Source organism: Carassius auratus, chromosome 5 (genome assembly GCF_003368295.1).
Source record: "Carassius auratus strain Wakin chromosome 5, ASM336829v1, whole genome shotgun sequence".
Taxonomy (NCBI): Eukaryota; Metazoa; Chordata; class Actinopteri; order Cypriniformes; family Cyprinidae; genus Carassius; species Carassius auratus.
In genome coordinates this window covers 4,206,474-4,228,109 of record NC_039247.1, presented here as the reverse complement: position 1 = coordinate 4,228,109, position 21,636 = coordinate 4,206,474, and the positions used below count along the sequence as shown (strand labels likewise).

The 21,636-nt window shown below is 37.0% G+C and overlaps 1 protein-coding gene across 2 annotated transcripts in view; it reads left to right on the top strand.

The window, feature by feature from the left end:
- srrm4 (serine/arginine repetitive matrix 4) overlaps positions 1 to 21,636 on the top strand; it is a 66,986-nt gene that overhangs the window by 19,448 nt on the left and 25,902 nt on the right. The window contains exon 2 of one of the 2 annotated variants that reach the window (XM_026244854.1): positions 21,049 to 21,189. The exons of the other annotated variant lie outside the window; for it this stretch is intronic. Coding sequence (XP_026100639.1) covers positions 21,049 to 21,189 — 141 coding nt within the window. The remainder of the gene's footprint in view (positions 1 to 21,048; positions 21,190 to 21,636) is intronic. 2 annotated transcript variants of the gene reach the window in all.

Sequence of the window (21,636 nt, the reverse complement as noted above, 5' to 3'; positions counted from 1 at the left end):
TGGACAGGATGAGGTTTGGGATGATACTGATGACGGCAGAGCTGAAGTCCACAAACAGGATCCTAACATAAGTCCCTGGTCTGTCCAGATGTTGTAGAATATAAAGCAGTCCCATGTTGACTGGATCATGCAGACCTGTTTGCTCTGTAAACAAACTGCAGAGGGTCCAGTAAGAATTCATTGATGTCCTTCGGGGGGCCAGCACCAGTCTTTCAAATGACATTATGATCTCAGATGGGCCTGGTGCTTTCAGTCCTCACACTGATGTTATATCATTGGCAGAAAACTGGTTTCTCAGCTTTTCGGAGTCGTTCCTGTTAGCTACTCTGATCTCCTTTGTCCAGTATATTACTGTCTCTGATAGGATTTGTAACATGCTGTCTGTATTTTGGCAGTTCATGTTTGAGGTTTGCTTTATTAAAGTTCCTGAGAATGATTAGGCCTAGTAGTCCGGGTGTTGTTACTCATGTGCACTTGTGGTGGATTGTAAACACTTACGAGAATAAAAGAGGAAACCTTATGCAGCAAGTACAACGGCTTACAGTTGATGAAGTGTGCTTCTAGATCAGGACAGCACATCTTGTTCAATGCTGTTACATCTGTATACCACCTTTTGTTAATGTAGAAGGATGTCCCACTACAATGCGATTTCACTGTTGATTCTGCGTCATGATCTGCTCTGAACAGCTGGAAGCCCAGCAAATGTAAAGACCTCGAATGTCTTCATTCAGCCAGGTTTCCACGAAACACAGAACATCAGAGTTTGAGAAGTGTTTATGGTTACACTTTATTTCGATAGTCCACTTTAGACATTCTACTGACTGTAAGTAACTTTGTAACTACATGTCAACTACATATCAACTAAATCTCAGAATTTTGCAACTACATGTCTGCTAACTCTCAGAGTAGACTATTAGGGTAGGTTTAGGGTTAGTGTTAGGGGTAGGTTTAGGCTTAGTATTAGTTGACAAAGAAAGTGTTAGAAGATATTAAGCAGACAGTCTACTAATACTCTACTAACTGCTAGTTGACATGTAGTTGCAAAGTTACTTACTGCTAGTAGAATGTCTAAAGTGGACTATCAAAATAAAGTGTTACCGTGTTTATTTATTTGGGAGAGCAGAAGTTTGTCCATTTTGTGGAAATTTGCTAGATGGATGCTAGGCAGTGGCGTTCTAAAGCCGCGCTGTCAGAGCTTGACAAGCACGCTGGCTTGCTTCCCACGCTTGCTTCTGAGTTGCTTGAATAGCGCTGCTGCTCTGCCAACTACAATGTTCAGCGAAACATCTGAGTAATCAAAAACCAGTAGAAGATTGTGTGATCTGTACTGCTGAATGCTCAGCAGTTCATGCTTCGTAAAACCTATAAAACTTACAACTTTTAAACTTATAAAACAAAAAACAAACAAACAAAAAAACTAACAGAAACATTAAAACAACTGGCAATCTGGATTTATGAATTTCATGCTACCTCTGAGCCAGGTTAAACATTTGTAAAAATACCTACATGCCACTTTTGTGTTCTTCTGTTCCATCTCTGTAGTGCATATAAATTTTAATACTGATTTGTTTTGATTGGTAACTACTTCTTCTTCTTATATTTTTTTTTATTAAAAATTTAGAAAAAAAGTTTTTAAAATATTCCCTTTCAAATTTGACATAACAGATGAAATACTTTTAATAAATTAAAGTAAAAAAAAATGCAATCACAAATTAGAAAGAAAAAGGCCCCTGTAAATCACTTTAAGAAGTCAAATATCACCTTGTAATAGGAAGGCCAAAGTTGCTCTGAGAATTTTTGACTGCTCTTAAATTAAAGTGCTCCTAAAAAGAAAACTAATCATAGAGCCCTGCATATAGAGAAATTAATATGATTTTAACATTAACGTATTTTAAATGCAATATACATTATTAAAAGGTATTAGTATTTTATTTTTCAATTGTGTGGCGTTTGAACAACATGAACATTAATTCCAACTTTCTAGTACATGAAATCTACCGCAGTTGATTTAATAGAATGTGATACTGTCTCAGTGGAAAAAGCAATTAGCTTGAGTTTGTATTTGGTTTTTTGCTCATCTCCTCATCCATCTAGAATCAGCATGCTTGAAATTAATTGGCCTCCTTCATATAGACTTCCTGCTAAGTTCCTGTCCTTCTCCTTAACATGGAAAAAAGCTTCCCAAATCAAAAGAACTACAAATCAGAAGTTTCTCATCTCAATCCCAGCCATCTGCATCTTTTGTGAATAAAATTGAGCCCATGGGTTTAGACCTGCCTTCTCATCTTTTCAATCAAATTCTCCGGCCCGCTGCTTCTGAGTGGCAACTGGCCAACATCTAAGCCTGGCACTCAATAGAGTTTCTCTGTGGTAAGAAGCTAAATCTGTTGCAGTGAACCATGCCTGATGTGTTAATGGTGGATTCTTTGCTCCTTCTGAAATGCCATACTCCAATCAGAAACCCCAGTTGACTCTTGTTCTTTCGTCCTCCATGCATCCCTTTCACTGTAATTAGATATGGTGTGCCCACTGATTGGATGTTTTATTCTCTTTGTCTATTAGCTGTGTACTGAGAGGCATCTTTTCTTTCCCCAGAAGGTAGGCAGGAAGTGTCATAGAGATTGGGCTTATCATGAAAAACGAAATAAGGAACATTTTGCCTGTATCACTGCGCAACAAAGAATGCCTCTTTTTCTTAAATTGGATTTTGTTTTCTGACTAGCTGATGCTAAATAAAGTGATCGGGGTTGATGCGTGTTTATATGTCACAAACTTCTGATCAGATGTAATCTTTTGACATGCGCACACTGCATGAATATACAGCATTTCACACCGTTATAAAAAGCACACTTGAAATATATCTACTTTGGGTCCCAATTAGGCGACGACCAGCACATGAACTGTTGTCTGTGGATGATAGTCTTAAACAAGGACTGGTGGGACATTGTGATGTTCCACCACACATACGCTGAGTGAAAGGGAGTTTTATAATGATGGGACACTCATTTATGACACTTTACTCCCCAGGAAGAACAGCTCGTTCTGCATGTCATACGTCATTGCACTATTTTTTTTTTGTCACTGCAAATGCGCAGTACTTTCCAATTTCATTTTTAAATCTGATCAAGTGTTTACATGTCTTCTAGCTTGGATTACAAAAGGAATAAACCACCCCTTACAATCCAATCGAAATCGGAATTGGCCAATTCAATCCGATTGATGTGGTTACATGTGACTTTTTTATTCTGACTGTGTTTCTAGTCATATTACAATCAGATTACTAGGGTCCATGTAAACACAGTTATTGATAGGCGACAATGAACCAGGACAAGCCATTATTTTAAATTGGAATTTCTCTGGATTTACAAATCTTTGGGAACTGGGAGTGCACAAAAGCATGAAATATGTAACAATGTGCAAGTGGTCTTGGGATATTTTATCACAAAATCTTACATATTGTGCCTTTAAGGCAATAAGAAAAATATATTTTAATAAGGTCTTTATTTTCATCCTGGAGATGAACTCTATGTCCTACAATGAATTCTCCTCTTTCTGTCTCCCAGCAATCATGAAAGCTTGTTGATAGAAGTTAATGAAATGAAATAAATTGGCTTGTAATGCATGGGAGGCTGTAAAGGTAATGGAATTTGAAGAGTGTCAGTGGGAGTGGGGAAATGGGGTGGAGATTGTTTGAGGTTTGTATCCCGAGGGCTGTGAAACAAGGCAGCAGTGATATAGAGCAGAGCCAGAGAGTGTCCAGAGAGTAAGGTGCTCCTTTATACAACCTTCTCTCAGACTTTCCATCAATTAAAAAATCTTGATATCTTTTTAAATATCACATCATATGATATAAATCACTGTGATATTACATGATGGTTATGCTAGAATAGGCTTTAAAAAAAGCAGCATTAGTGACACATAGTATGTGAACATAGTATCTTTGTATTATTTGGCTCTCTCTTGGCATTTCTTAACAACATATTTCTATTTTGAGAGTGTTGTAATTTTTTCTATTACATTGTTCAATGTAGACATCAAGTGCAGAACATTTGCCTTTTCGTCTGCCAGGATGAGATTGAGAGATTGGTCAGAGACCAACAGAAAAAAATAAAATAAAAATAAAATAACCTCATGAGGCATTAACGAACCTTTCAAATAGAGTTATGTTTAACATGGAGAGGGAAAGAGGGATAGAGATATAGAAGAAGGAGATAAAGAAGGAAGGAGAGAGACAGAGAGAGAGAGAGAACCTGTTTCCAGTTATAAGTGATTTATAAGTGATTTTGGTGTGAATAAAATTAAAATGCTAGACAGTGTCACACACAAACATACACACACTGTAATTTATTTTATAAGCATCTTGTAGACATTTCCACAGTTCCTCTGGATTGAGTCTGTCTATTTGTTCTGTTTCTTCATATAATCTCAGACAGACTGAATGATGGTGAGACCAGATCTCTGTGTGCAGCAATGGCTGTTTTCAGACTACTTGTGCAAACAAAAAATCCTACTTATTATTATAATTAATGGCAAAATGAATGCTTAAAACCTTAAAAACACTTAAAACCATTTTTTTCAATTGTCATTGAAAATATTTCTAATCATGAAATCTATGGTTATTGTATTTTTAAATTCTATGCTGAAAAACAAAATTTTAATTAGAACCGTACACCGAAAAAGTAAAATATTGACTACTTTTCAGATTTTGTTAATTGGATGCTTAGGGGTTCTAGACTCATTCTTCCCACTAGTGCTCTTTTGTGACTTTCTCAGTTGCTACTACATACTACAATGCATGCTGATGAACTTTTATCATAGTTTATAGTTATATGGTAACGAGTGTTCTTTTTCATTAGTATTGTTTGTTATTTAAATTTTGTGATTGGGAATTCCTCTTTTGCTGTGTTATAAGCCGGACTTTAGATGCTTTCACATCGGATTTGCGATCTTGATGGCACGTTTTACAAGGAAAGATAATTGTCTGTTTTGCTTATCTATACACTTTTCACTTTTTCAGGCCTAAAACAAAATCATTGACAGAGTCACAGAGTCATTGTACTGCTGCTACAGTGTGGAGCACAAATGCGACCACGTCAAATCTGAACCCCCACACTCTCAAAAAAATTTGATCATTTTTGTCGCAGTCTATATGCTGATGTTTGCAGCGTGCAACTGTCACTGGTCCAACAGCATGAAAAACAAAATGTATTCAAATCCTGAATGAATTGTCCAAGAAAACGTGCTGTGTGCTGCATATAATAATTATAAAGCTGTTATTCATTTCATTTTATCGCAATCTCTCAAAAATCCATTATAATCAATAAGGCTCGGCCTCATTGAGGGGTTAAGAGAAACTGAATCTTAGAACTGCTTTGAATTTTTTTTGATAATTGTTGGAAAATGAGGCGATATTAAATACATATTTTGAAAAAACAAAAGAGTTGTTTGACCTTGCATGCATGTAAACCTATTGTCGAAGACTCCAAAAACAATACTGGGAACCTTAGAAATTTCATAGGGCACTAAAATTTTAAAAATACAGAAAGTTTTCTGTGAGGGGTAGGCGTGGGTTTAGGTTAAAAAAAAGTGTATAACTATCTGTATATAAAAACAATAGAAGTATATTTAATGTCCCCATTTAGATATCTAAGTAAATGTGTGTGTGTGTGTGAACAGCTGGAGTTTGTCTGGCATTATTTTCTCAGCCAAGGGCAAAAGTCTTCCACAGTGTGAATGTGCAACAAAGAGAGAGAGAAAGATAGGGGTAATTTGTTTTGTTTGAGAGGGGACGGTAGGGAGTGAAGAGTGCTTAAATTGATTGATTGGTGGCTTGTAGAGTAGTGGACTGGGCCATAATTACTCGTTGTGCCTAGTGTGATAAAGAAATTAATCAAACCATTATGTTGCTGTGTTTTATCATCAGGTAGCAATAATTTAATAAACTAACTTCACTTGTCTTCAGAATGACTTTCCTTGCTATGTGTGTTGACTATCTTTTGCACAGAAGGTTAGAAATTTTACATTACATCTGTTGGTAGGGGAAGGATTTTCCTGTTGTTAATTATATAAATAAGAAAATAAGTCAGAAATTATTCATTTTTATCATTCCATCTGTCTACCCTTCTGTTCGCCGTCATACCTGTCAATAACTCTGGATCTGCTACCGCTCTATTACTCTGTTACCGCTATGGAAGTATCACATCAGACTCTATTGCAAACTGTAAAAATACACTCGGTTGAAGTAAGAAATCTAGGGAGATTTTAAAAGATTCACATGCGCAGTGAGGTTGTAACTTTTTGATGCTATGTCATTCTTGCGTACCTCCCGCTGAGCAGAACAAATGGGAGGGGCTGGAATAATCTGCTGGATCAGTCTGATTGTTCTTAAATCCTTCATGTCCACTTGTATCGGTCAGTGGAGCCTTCATGCAGAGTTGGAAATAGGGCAGCCAATTCTCCATTCGGCTCAGCTGTTTGTGGATTTTCTTCTCCTTGACTATCCCCCCCATTTGCCTCAATCACTTTCCTTTTCCCATTCACTCTAAAAGAGTCTCTGCAAATCAGTTACCTTCCCTGGCTCATTTTGGATTTAGCGAGGATATTGTCTGTGGCAGATAATGAGGTGTGGTGCAATGATTTTCTTTCCCCCATGATGCCACACGGGTTATTTTCTCAGTGGAGGCTGCAGGCCTCATGATGTAGAAATTTAGGCTGGTGTTATTGTCTTCCCATTTTATCAAATAAGAAGCTTCAGCTCAGCCTTACACTGAGTAGATGTTACATCAAATCAAGGCCTGACATACTACAACTACAGAAAGTAAAGAACTTTGATGCAGTACTTGGATTTGTTGTGATATGATATTATATTTGAATACACATTCATTTGAAATTGCATTTGCCAGAGGATTATATTTTTGAAAGTGTTCTATGGCCTGCATCAATAGCTAATGGCTTGAATGTAAAATTATTTTGGTCAAAATTATTTTTTTCTTTTTACTCTAAGCTTACATGCTTTTATATCTACATGGGTAACCTTTTAGTTTTATATTTCCTATTCTTATAAGTCACCCTAGGAGGAATGCAGATCCTAAAACAGTTTTGAATTGCTTCCATAAGGAGACATGAGCTCAGTTTTTTGTTTAGGATTCCCATGGGACTGTTATGCACATTCATTGTTGTTAGGAAAGTGTGTGTGTGTGTGTGTGTGAATAACTCAAGAATAGTACAGCTTCTATAATTAGCTAATTTTTTGCTCAATTTGCATTGTTCCTGACCTGTTGGCAGTGTGATGCAGCAAGTTTATTTGTCTTCAGAGCTTTAGATTAGTGGAGCACACTGCTTGTCAGAAATACTTGTTAAGCTTAGTTTATTTTTTTCTTGAAATTGTGTGACTAATTCACATTAAGGGACATCAACATGCTCGCAAAGTTTCAAATGCTATGGAATGTGTGTACAAAATTTCAATATCGATTGTGATGTTAATTTGACCTGCAAATTTCATGATTAAAAGCATAGTGTGAGTTTTGGTGAATTTGTTTTTAATCCAATTAGGGTCAGTTTGACCTGGAACATTTATAATACCCAGAATTTTAACATTCTAGAAGGGTTAAACATCACATCTTTAAATTGTACAATATAAAATGTGCATTGGTTTCTTAAAATATATTGTGATATATTGTAATATATTATTTTCCCTTTTTATTTTCTAATATATTATATATTTGAATACATTGAATAATATATTGATAACACATTTACTGCATTATATAATATATTGCAAAATATATAAATGATTGCCGCTTTCAATATATTGCAATATTTTGTAAAAAATAAATATTAAATTCCATATATAAGAATATATGCCTAATATATTACATTATATTTTCCAATATACTGCTATATATTTTTGTTTCATAAGTGGTCATTCATCAGATGCAGAGGATCTTCTAATTTTTGGAAATTAAATGATTAATATCGAGTCTAGATTCTGATAGACATGTCCATTTGCCTAAACAAGTTTAATTGCCATGTCTTTCCTAAGCATACCCATCATTAGTATCAATACCACAATGAAAAGAGATTGCCTTTTACCCCGAATGTTACACAAACAATATAATCACTTTCCATTATGATAGATGGAGCTCTGGAGTCAGTTAATCGGTATCCACTCTTAATTAACATGCTCAATCATGTCTTTTTCAAAACGATCTGCCGCCCACCTTTTTCATGATAGCGATTATCAGTTGTTTGGCTGTGGATTTGACAGGCCTGATAATACTGGATAGCCTCAGTGAACTGCAGGATGGACCGGAGACGTTTATATCAGATGTGTCCACAGTAGGAGGATGGTGTCACATTTTATGTCTGTTGTCCTCAAACGTGGACAGTAACAAAGTACATTTACTTGATTACTGTACTTAAGTACACTTTTATGTATCTGTACTTAATGTGAGTATTATTTTTTTTTACTGGGAACTTATGACTTTAACTTCAATACATTTGAAAGACAAATATCGTAATTTTCACTCCACTATATTTCTATTTAGGTCCTCGAAGTAGAAAGTTGTTACTATGTAGCAGCTTTGAAAGTCAGTGGGTGATACTTATCTTATAAGTGGTTAGGTGAAGTGATTTCCCAGCATTTTTTTTCAGTCTGTATTTACAGCAATTTCACTATCCTCTCAGATCAAACGAGTCAGTCTAATGTTCGTTATCTGGCTCGGCTCGGTGTTCATCTTCAGTTATCTCTTAACAGCAGTTCAGTCAGTGTACTGTTTGAGTGCATGCATACTCCGGGATATTGGTTTGTTTTAACTCAGAGGGAGTGTCAGCCACATTAAAAAAGTTAACAGCTTAAAGCTGTGTTAGGTAACTTTTGACGCTCTAGCGGTTAATAAACAGAACTGCTTGCGTCTTGCAGAAGAACATCTTAGCCAGAACTACTTCTCTCTGTTTATGTCTATGAAGAATCACAAAGGTACTGGGTTACTCCGCTGCGGTCTCCCCGAAGCAATCTAAAGTAGTCCGTATATAAACACTTATTATAGGTGTACCCTAGTGATTCAGGACAGGCTAAAAACACGGTTTGGAAAATGGATTCATGGTGTACTCGCTTATTATATAAATTTTTCTACATTTTGAACACAAACAAAGCTACGGACCGCAGCTTTGATTGGTTGTTTCTTACCGGGAGCGGATGACTTTCTGCAAATGGCAATAGGACCACTGGGAGGAGCCAGAGGAGCTTTATTTTTTTCACAGATTATCTGTCTCATATTCTGCTGTCAGGACATAATGACAGGTTTAACAAATATGTAAAAAATATATTTTTACAAAAGTTACCTACTGCATTTTTAAGTCATCTTAATGCGTATTGGAGACGTGAACCGTTTCAAACGATTCAGTTCGATTTGGTGAACTGGTTCAAGAAGATCCGGTTACATTGAATGATTCGTTCGCGAACCGGATATCACAAACTGCTTTGTTTTGAACTCTCTCACAACAGACACAGAAGAGAAGACAATGCTGAATAAAGTCGTAGTTTTTGCTATTTTTGGACCAAAATGTATTTTCGATGCTTCAAAAAATTCTAACGGACCATCTGATGTCACATGGACTACTTTGATGATGTTTTTCTTACCTTTCTGGACATGGACAGTATACCGTACACACAGTTTCAATGGAGGGACTGAGAGCTCTCGGACTAAATCTAAAATATCTTAAACTGTGTTCCAAAGATAAATGGAGGTCTTACGGGTTTGGAACAACATGAGGGTAAGTTATTAATGACATAATTGTGCTATTTGGGTGAACTAAACCTTAAAGATTAAAAAAATTAAGTTCAATAAATATCACATACCTTTAGACTTTTACTCAAGTAATATTTTAAACGTTGATTTCAACTTCTACTAAAAAATTTCTGGTAAGATATCTGTACTTTTACTTTTATTTTATTTTTATTTATTTTTAATAATTTTTGCAGAATTGAAACAAAGCTAAATAATATTAACTATCAAAATTATCTAAAGTTAAGCCTCTAAAATCCATCCATACGTCTGTATCCATGTGAAGAATTTGTTTTATATTTCTCATCTAGTCCCTGACAGGTCTTCTTGGTGACCTGTCAGTGTTAACAGCACTAATTAGTCTGAGTGTTAAAGCATATAATTATGGGTCATAAGTTAGCTGGCATGAAACATCTCATGCATATTCAAATCAGGCTGCCATGGTAACTAGCAGCATTCTCAAATAACACTTATTCTCCTAGTGAATCAGAAAGGCTATGAGTGTTCTTAGGATTTAAAAATTATATAATGAAAAATAAAACAATAAGCTATTCATTCAGAACTCGACAGGTAATTTTTATTACATTCAATCACAGATACATAAACTGTGAGTGCATACAGTCAATGTGGGTTATGACTAGAAATGTTAGGTCTATGGTTAATAAAATGTGCTCATTATTCACTGTTTTGCTGTCATCTCATAGTGCTTTTCTAAAAATTGTTGCATAAACATTGTGTGACATGCTGATTGAGACGTTAGACAAAACGTGGTCATAAACAGGCATGGGCCAAAACAGGCAATCCAAGGCAAAACAAGCCAAGCCAAGCCAAGCCAAGCCAAGCCAAGCCAAGGCAAGAACTAGACAGGCTAACACGCTAATAAATAATCAGCCGTGTGGGAGTATGCAACTTTTTTAGTGTCCCTGATAAGAAACAGGTGTGGTGCAATAACGAGTTCCTAGGCAGGGGTTTATGGGACATGGAGTCCAGAAAGAACCAAGACAAAAGTCCTTATCATTTACATTTACATTTAATCATTTAGCAGACGCTTTTATCCAAAGAGACTGACAAATGAGAACAATAGAAGCAATCAGACCAACAAGAGAACAACAACAGTGCCTTGACAAGTCTTAGTTAGTCTAGCACAGAACTTTTTTTTTCAAGAATAGAAAGATAGTGCTAGAATTAGTATTATCGTGACACATTGTAACTGGAGCTATACCGAAGGACTGCAGTGTATTTCCTGAGTGGTAATTAAAGATGAAGTGTGTAGTTTCTGTCTCACTTGTTTCATCCAACAGAATTCCAAAAATAATGATTTTGTTTTTTCTAAATAGATTTTTAAAGAGGGCAAAACGCTCAGATCCCGCCCTAAACGGATGCCATTGGTTGCTGTATTGGGCCACTCAAAAAAATGAAATAACAATTGATAGTGCCAGAGTGTTTATGCTTTTCAGGAAATTTCCCAAGGTGCTACATTATAGTCTGCATACTCTCTTTTATAAGACACATAAAGGCATAGTGCATGTGCACAAGGTATTTTAGTGCAGATTTAGACATTAGTCAGATTCAAGTGTTTACGGCCCTGTTTTTTCCTGTTGATCAGATTATTTCAGGTCAATACGCTCTCAGAATTTCACTTGGATGGATTCAGGTGTTTACTTGAAGGCTTTTCAGTCCAGTTGAGCCACCGGTCTGTTTAAAAACTGATTCCTGTAAACATATCGGGTGCATGTAATTGTAGCTGTTTTAAAATCTGCTTTTAAGTTTTATTGAGGCATTTATTGCTATCCTTGTGACTGCTGAATTGGCCGTGTTTCCACCTGATATTAAGATGAGTAATAATTACTTGTATTAGTATGCTTTCTTTCAACATGTCCCAGAGTGATAACATGTTAGAAGAGCTGACTAAGAGTACTTGGTTCTTCTCTTAAAAATTCAGTGTGGTCATGTGTTTTTAACTACCTCGATGTGGTTTCAGTGATCTAATCACAAAACCTTTTAGACCCTGTTTCAACCTGTATTTAGCACTGAACACTTGTAATCATATCACAAAAAAATGCATCTTAAAGGGATAGTTTGCCCCCCCCCCCCCACACAAAAAATTAAATGTTGTTCCAAACCTGTAAGACCTTCATTCATATTCGGAACACAAATTAAGATATTTTTTGATGAAACCTGAGAGCTCTCTTACCCTGCTTAGACAGCAACAAAACATCCACCAGTACATAGTGAGGACATCATAAAAATATTTACATTTGTGATGCAATCTTGGAAAAACCCATTGGATGTCACTCTGGGACTTTTTCAGGAAATTCGAAAAATAGGTTGAATGTCAATCATTGTCAAAACTATTGTTAAAACTCTTGTTAAACCTGTGAAGTGAAAGTGAACCCTGTCTCATCTTAAACCAACTTTTCTCAAAATTCCATTGCTGAAAATAATAGCTATCCGCCAACTTCAGATAACCATAACTTTTGTTGTGTTGAAGCTATAGACAAAATAAAAACAGTTGTGGAAAGGGCTTGCTTTCACATGGTATAAAACCCTAAAAAAGGTCAAATTTCACCATGTGGTTTTTCCTAGATCACATCACATTTATTAATTTAGCAGACGCTTTATCCAAAGCGACTTACAATTGGGAAATACATCAAGCGATTCTTCCGAAATAGGCAAATAGACACAGGAAGTGTAGATTTGGAGTGGCCAGGAAGACAAGAAACTCAGTCTTTGCCAGGTTGAGCTGTAGGTGATGTTCTTTCATCCATGCCAAGATGTCTCCCAGGCAGCCTGAGATCCATGCAGCTACCGTTGGATCACCTGGTTGAAATGAGAGATAGAGCTGTGTGTCATCAGTATAGCAATGGTAGGAGCAACCATGTGCCTGTATGTTGGGTCCCAGTGATGTGGTGTATATGGAGAAGAGGAGGGATCCAAGAACTGATCCCTGAGGAACCAGGAACCATCTCAGTCTTCCATTCCACCCCCTGCTTTTCTGTCCCATCACACTGGTATCTGTATACCATTTATATATTTTAGGTATATTATATATTTTTATATACCTGTATATATTTAGTGCCTCAACATTTTTACCGATATAGCTGATGGAAATGCCATTTATCGATAAAATATGGTCAGCTGTGGCCTAATGATTAGAGAGTTGAACTTGTAACTTGAAGGTCACAGGTTTGAGTCTCGGTGCTGGCAGGAGATTGATGAACAGTGCTCTCTTCCACCCTCAATACCCATGGCTGAAGAGCCCTTGAGCAAAGCACTGGCCACCCAGGTGCTGGATATAGCTGCCCACAGCTCTGGGTGTGTGTTCACTTCTCACTGCTGTGAGTGAGCACTTTGCTTGATGAGTGTCAGTTGTTAGTTATAAGAAATACAATAACTTAAATTAACATTTACTCTATAAGTTATTCAGGAAAATAATGATAGGCTAATACAACTGAACTGAATAACATTTAATGATCAAGTCTCTAAATAGTCTGTAACAAAGTAAAAACAAAAAAGCTCATGACACTTGTTTTAAAACAATTTTATGCAGTTCTATACAGTTTAATAGGCTATATAATAAAAGTTTTGTGGATGAAGAACAAGCTACTAGCAGTGTTGGGTAAGTTACTTGAAAAAGTAATTCACTACAAATTTCTACTATAAACATATATAAAAAAACTACCAATTACTTCTTTAAAATTGTAATTTGATTATATTACTGATTACTGCATTTAAAAAGTAATCAGATTACTAATTACTTTACTTTCAAGTTACTTTCAAATTTACTCTTCAAGTTGTCAAACCTAAAAAATGCACTACAAAGAGAAACCCATAGTTCTTTTATTAATTTAATATTGGCAGATAAAATACTATTTTAATAATGCTATAGTATTATTTTTATTGCATACACTCCCAATATCAACATTATTATATTTTTTGTAAGATAAAACAAATTGAATGTGATTTCTTCATTCTCAGTCTCTGTGAGTATCTTTCTGATACCAGTCACTAAAATTACATGAGATATACAGTAGTGTCACACTACGCTGTTGGAAGGAACACGGAGCAAAGGATAATCAAAGTGGTCTTTATTAATCCGGCAGCCGTAATTTTATTGACATAAGTAACTGTAATCAAATTACATAAATTTAAAATGTAATGCATTACTTTACTGCATTACCAGGAAAAGTAATTAGTTTATAATAATGCATTTCTGTGTAATGCATTATACCTAACTCTGGCTACTAGCCTATAGAATTTATGCAGTAGTTGAAATTATGTATGGAAACAGCTCAAGGGCAACAATGACAACATCACTCACACCATTTTATCGGTAAAAGGCTAGTTGGATGGGAACAGGCTATGGACAGTAACGTTCACAGCAACTTTTTTTTTTTTTTTTTTTGCACATATTATGTTTGTCGATAACAAAAAGGTGGAAACTTGGCTAGTGTGATGTGCAATAAGGAGACCCAAGCTGGGAGCGATGACTCGTTCACAGCAACTGAAACACATCAACCATCAACACAACCTAGCTGACATTAGACTGCCACTGGGACCTCACATCACAAAACAAACAACACACCATGTCTTGCTCCCCTTTTATTAGACCCCGTTTTGTTTTGTTGTGTGTTGTTGTTGTTTTTTAATACTTCTAACTGTAATACATTCCACACTGTTTATGCTATGAATGACATACCTCATATTGTGCAGCTTGTTAAGGATGAAGTAAGCGATGTAAGGAGAGCTGTTGCTCTGCTAAGTGTCTAAGTGTCCATAACAAAAGCTGGTTACGGGCAACTATCTGGAAAACGATAGTAAACTACTTAACAACACATTTAAGATGAAAATGCATGAATTTAAATATATTTCCTAGTGACTGGCTATCACAATGTTAGTTATTTTTTGCAATCAATCGAAATCAAAGTCTCCATTCTAGGGGTGTCACGATATACTGGTATTGACAATAACTGTGATATTCAAAGCAACAATTATCAATATGTTCGTTGGGTGAAAAAGCAAAACTCAATAAACAAAGTACCAAGTACAAAGACTGACATCCCCCCCCCCACACACACACACATACACACACAATAACGAGATATGTCAAGTCTAAGATTGTGACAGCCCTACTCCATTCCATAACTGCTAACAAATAGAAAGGCTCAAGCGTCTAACAGTTCTACAGTAAATGTCCTGCAGCTAAAATCTGCAGCTTATTATTTGCTAGAAAGCTTTTCCCTGCTGTTAACTTTGAATAGTTCAATTTAGACCCTTCAAATGATCTGTACTTTCCGGAGTAATGGATTGCAAGCACTCTAGACAGCTTTGAAAGTTAGCAAGCCCAAACCAATGCAAGTGCATGTGGGGATGCACATGTTTGAGACCGATATAAATAGCGCACCATAAATCTGACTCCCTGTGGAGAAGTTCTTCCATAAATTCTGAAGCTGATCTGAGAAAAGTAATTCAGTGATGGGGAAATCAATTTCATTTAAAGCTCTCATCATGTAACTGACGGCCAGTAAGAAAGAATCTGGGTTTAAAGAAGTCTGAGAGAAGTATTCTATTACAGCGGAAGGCTGTGATTTTACAATAGTTACAGCCTCCTGAGCTCCTCAGTTGGTTGTTGCTGCTGCATCCCAGCAGGTATATTCTTTTTGGTCACCAGGTGCCAAATTCACAAAACATTCTTAAGAATAAAATTATATTAACTTCTGTTTCTTAATCTTAAGAATAAGGTAATTAATATTTTGTATTCACATGAATTTTCTAAGAATGTTCCTATATTTTTTCTTAAGATTCATCTAAAGACAAAACTTTGTAATTTGTATTTTTCAAGAATTACTCTTAGGAATGTTCTTATCAACTTGAAAAATAAATATTTATTAGGGGTGTAACGATACGCGTATTCGTATTGAACCGTTCGGTACGACGCTTTCGGTTCGGTACGCGGTACGCATTATGTATACCGAACGGTTCGTTGGACTAATTCATTATATTAAAAAAAAAAAAAAAAAAAGAGAAATATAATGATATGCGTTCAACAAGGTAGCCCAATAACCCAAACGACGTAACAGGCAACGCCCCTGACACTCCCGAAGAAGAAAAAAACACCAACTTATATGTTTATGTTAGGGTACTACTCAGTCAGGCGCTCGCTCACTCAGTACGCGCTGAAGGCTCGTTGCAAAATGGCCAATGTGTTTAACATACCAGAAAAAAGAAGATCCTCCAGTAACCAACAGGTCTGGTGTTTGGGTGCACTTTGGATTCCCTTTAAGCTATAATGGTGATGGCAAGAGAGTGGTGGATAAAAAAACAACGGTATGTCGCATCTGCAACATGACAGGGTACACCAGCGGGAATACAAAAAAAAAAAAAAAAAAAAAAAAACACCAGCGGGAATACTTGAAACATGTCAACTCATTTACGCTGACATCACCTTATTGTGTCAGTATCTGGGAAAAGACGAAAAAAATGAGAAACAAGCACGCAACAAACTATCCCTGCAGCATTTAGACACCGGTATTATAGCTTACAGGGAATCCAAAGTGCACCCACACCAGACCTGTTGGTTATTTTAGGATCTTATATTTCTGGTCAGTTAAATGCATTAGACATTTTGCAACGAGCCTTCAGCGCGTGCTGAGTGAGCGAGCGCCTTAGGGGCCGTTCACATATCGCGCCTAAAAACGCGTGGAAAACGCTAAGCGCGTCTTTCTCCTCCTTTCCAAAGCGCTCGGGCAGAAGCGCTCATGAGGCGTCTGTCTTTGCTAAGCAACAATGACGTGCTCTCTCCATGAGACGCGGAAATTTCAGCGAATGATAAATGGATTTGCAAGCTCTAAAAATCGCTTGCAGTAGCTCTGCTACTAAATTTATTTCAAAATTGCAATCCATATACAACTGTGAACAGCTGTTCCTTCATCTTGGCTGAGTTTTCAACGTTGTTACGGGAAAGGATGAAGCTGATTGGTTAGTTCTTGTCACATGACCTTGCAGCATTCTGAAAAGTTGAGATGTTTTTACATTTTGCTGTATCTAAAACGTACCGAACCGAACCGAACCGAACCGTGACATCAGTGTATCGTATCGAACCGAACCGTGAATTTTGTGAACCGTTACACCCCTAATATTTATGAATATATACAGTACAGATCAAAAGTTTGGACACACCAAATTCTCATTCAAAGAATTTTCTTTATTTTCATGGCTATGAAAATTGTAGAGTCACACTGAAGGCATCAAGGGCTATTTGACCAAGAAGGAGAGTGATGGGGTGCTGCGCCAGATGACCTGGCCTCCACAGTCACCGGACCTGAACCCAATCCAGATGGTTTAGGGGTGAGCTGGACCGCAGACAGAAGGCAAAAGGGGGCCAACAAATGCTAAGCATCTCTCATGGAACTCCTTCAAGACTGTTGTAAGACCATTTCAGGTGACTACCTCTTGAAGCTCATCAAGAGAATGCCAAGAGTGTGCAAAGCAGTAATCAAAGCAAAAGGTGGCTACTTTGACGAACCTAGAATATGACATATTTTCAGTTGTTTCACACTTTTTTGTTATGTATAGAATTCCATATAGAATTCGACATGTGTTAATTCATAGTTTTGATGCCTTCAGTGTGAATCTACAATTTTCATAGTCATGAAAATAAAGAAAACTCTATGAATGAGAAGGTGTCCAAACTTTTGGTCTGTACTGTTTGTTACTCTAATCCACAAATAATCCACTTCAGTCCATCAGATAATGTCTTGTGAAGTGAAAAGCTGTGTGTTTGTAAGAAACAAATTGATCATAATGGCAAAACTATAAACCATTGCTTCTGGAGAAAATACAAGTCCGTAATCCATTGAAACAAAAGCAAAAAATAATTTGTATTAATTCGAAATCACATATTTTTCCTTGTCCTTCAACAACATGTGACCTCTGTCAGATATGAACTTTGATGTTTGGGTCATTCAGCTGCCCTCACACCAACATGTTTTCACTATTTTGCTGTCTGTAATCCTATCCCTGTTATACCCAGCAATCCAATGTATTTTCCAATCAAGTACTGAGACATTAGAGGGTTGTGTAGGGCTGTGGTGCCGGAAAGTTGACATTAATAATGTGATTGTGCTTTGCCCTCTTATCCAGAGGTGACAGGGGGTAGGCCTCCTCCTGCTGCTGAGAGAGAGGCAATCAGCATTTCATCTGCAAGACTGATTAACTTCACATTATAATCAGACACCCACACACACAAACCATGCAGGCACTCAGACACACAAGTTAATGTACAAATGTACGGGGCCACACGCAACACACACTACTCTCATACTCAAGAGGTGGATCTGTAATTATGCCAATGAGATCAAGTCAGGCCTACTCAACAAGCTTTAGTAATCAGTTTTATTTATGCATTTATTTTCTAACTGCTTTTAAGGAACATGGCAATTACAGGAAAACAAATGGCTCAAGTGTCATGTCACAGTCTTTGCTGAATCACCTGGGTATATCTTTGCTCAAGTCCCATTTCAATCAGACACAATCTGATTGTGAATAGAGAGAGTGTTGAACAGCAGTCTTACTGTTAAAACCACAGTTTAGCAGTCTTAATTATTTTATTTTGTATTTGTATGTAAAGTGTGATTTTAGTGGAAATATATTTTCACGTTTTGTCTGATTTCTACAGGTTGGAACACAACTGTCAGGGTTGGGGTGTGAGGATGAGACAAGGACTCTTTATTAATGATAAAATAAATTAAACAAAAACTACCACAGGGAAAAAGACTGGCAACTTTGCAAGCAGTACAAGACAGGATCATGACACAACCAGGGAACATACAACAACAAAGTACCACAGGACTGCAAACACAAGGAGAATAAATAGGGAGCAGACAAGGGACGACGGGTGGGGCAAATGAACCAAATAATCAGGTAACAAGGTGGGAAGGGTTAGTAAATAGACATGAGAGCACATGGCACACAGAAACAAACAAGAAAAGCCTTCTGCTCACACAAAACAAAACCCCAAGCATACTGTATGGCCAGCAAAACAAAATAATACACAAAACACAGCTAACGAGAACACTCATAAGCCATGTGTTCACACAAATCATGAGAACATAAAAACACACAGCCCTTGAAAAAACAAGCTGTGTGACACACAGCACAAAACATAACATAACATGAAAGCATGTGGTCGAACAAGATGTATGTCACGATCATTAGATGGAGTGCCCATGAACTTCAGTAGAGGGCACTCCACTCAGGACCATTCCACCCATCAACCACCAGATGTCAGCATATGATCACTTGGACACTAGCACCTCTCATACTGTTGCACCACACCCGAACTAAATTCCCCATGAGTCACTGCATCACAATCACCTTGCCACACCTGCACCTCATTCATCAGCCAATTTCCTTGCCACACCTGCACCTCATTTACACACACATAAAAGCAGCACAATCACTCTCACTCACTGTGAAGTCTTGTTTAGCCTGTCTGGCATTTCTGTGCGGTTTTCTCTACAGTTTGTTCATCCTGTGTATTATCTTAGATTGTTTAAACTGACTTTGATTATCTGCTGATTGCCCTGATCACTGCTTGTTACCGTTAATGATTCTGGATATCCCTAACATACATGATGCCATTCCTGATTTCTGCCTGTATGACCATTCTCTCAATAAAATGCTGCACATGGACCCGAACGCCTCTGACTCCTCGTTACACATTACACATAAAATATCTATGAATCAAAAGACATCACCCTTACAATTAACTTTTATGTAAGCGGTATGTTGTATGGCTAACACAAACCAGATTCCTTAGTTTTCCTGTCAACCAATTATAAAAATTTTTCAGCCTGGCCAGGTGTATTCAGTGAATCATTAGACAGCATGAAAAATATAATTGGCAATGACTTGTGTGTGCAATTTTCAAATGTCAGATGTTTTAGTGTCAGATCATGAAGGATACACATATAACTCTTCACTCTCCTCCACTGACAGAAAGACGAGCACATGTGAGTCTTGAGTTTCCAAACCATGCACCTTAAAACCTTGGGATACGCACAAATAATTTCAGAAATGTCAGTTCAACTGAGGCGTGTAAATAAAGGCTTCTCTTTTGACACATCATTTGAAAGCTGAGCAGATGACCTCTGCATTTATGAAGGTCTTAGAGAGAAACATGAAAATGCTCAATGTTTTTCAGCGGAAGACCAAACTCAACCTACTTCCTCAAACACAAGTGCATTTACAAGATGAATAACAAAATAATGGGCCTTTTTCATGCCTTCAGAACAATGCATTTCAGTTTCATTATAGAGCTATAATTAAGATCATTACATAACTGCCTAAACTTTACAAAATGCAAAGCTGTGTTGTGTCTGAACGCGTTAATTGAACGATAGTTCATGAACTCGTTCATATTTTGGGCGAACGTGAACTGAACATGCGGTATTAATGCCTGATGAACGTTACTGTCAACTCGTTCATTCTGGTGTCTGTGAACGGCATGCTCTCTCAGGTTAACTTTGTTCAATAGGGTGCCAGATTTCTATAGAGCCTTCCAGCCGAAAACCCGGCTAAAACACACCGTAAACGGGTCTTAATATGTAGCGGAAAAACACCCAATCTGGCAACACCAGCCACCAGTGTCGCACCGCCGTCCGCCGGATGCGTGACGCGTCATCTAAAAAAAAAAAAGGCATGGAGGCGACAGCAGCATGTAGCAAGAAGGCGTATGATCATTTAAAAGAATTTTATGATGTTTATGACAAGGTCGGTGAGAATGGGAGACAAAGCAAAGCATTAAAGCAACAATGGGGAAATGCTGTCCCCTCAATGCTAATGTAAACCCTGGTTGGATAAGGATTCAAAATTGGATATGAAGATGAAATCTGACGCATCATTGTTAAAACTGATAAAATAATTGCTGTCTGTGATTCTATATGGGCTGTGGCAATAATTGTGAAAAATAATAGCTCACAGCAACATATGGAAAAAAAGAACTATGAACTAGTTCATTTTTGGAACTGTGAACTTAGTGAACTTAGTTCAAAAGTTTGTAGTTTGAACTATGACCTGAACTAGTTCATTTTAAAATTTGTGAATTGAACTTTGAACTAGTTCATGTAGAAAGTGAACTTTCCCAACACTGATGCAAAGACAGAAAGTCATGTTATGATTGACTGGACTTAAATGCAGATTAGACAGCCTTTTGCCTGTAAAATATTTGATTCTAATGACTTTTGTTATTCTGTTCTTCCAGACTGGAGACAGCAGTTAGCCTAGCACCCAAAGACGATGAGGAAAAAGTGAAAACAAAAGATGCAGTTGCAAAAACCCATAAGAAAAATGGACACATAAAATGCAGAGGACGTAAACGGCACAGTCACCGGCAAGTTCAGAGGTCTGTATTTTCTAAAGCTGTGAGTCATATACACATTTTCATCAAGGATATTTTGGTGTTTAGGAGTAACCATGGTTCCCTGAGAGGGAATGAGACGCTGTGTCTAGCAGACACTATGGGGACTGCTGCCAGCAGGACGGGTGTATACAGGAAGTATAAGAGGGCGCCTGCCGAACACATTACCAACTTGATTGTATGAAGGAGATGTGAAAACAGGCAAGCCTCAGGCATGGCTAGATCACTTATAATTCAACAAAGCTTGTTAGAACGTTCTGTTTTTGCTTCAAATTGGGTTATTATTAAATCAAATGGTGTGTATTATTATTATATAAATAAATTATATGAAATTATATAAATGGTATGTATATGAATTATATAACTAAAATTAATAGTTATATATTCTTTAATTTTTTCTTTTTAGGAAACAAAATCAAAGAAAAAAAAATA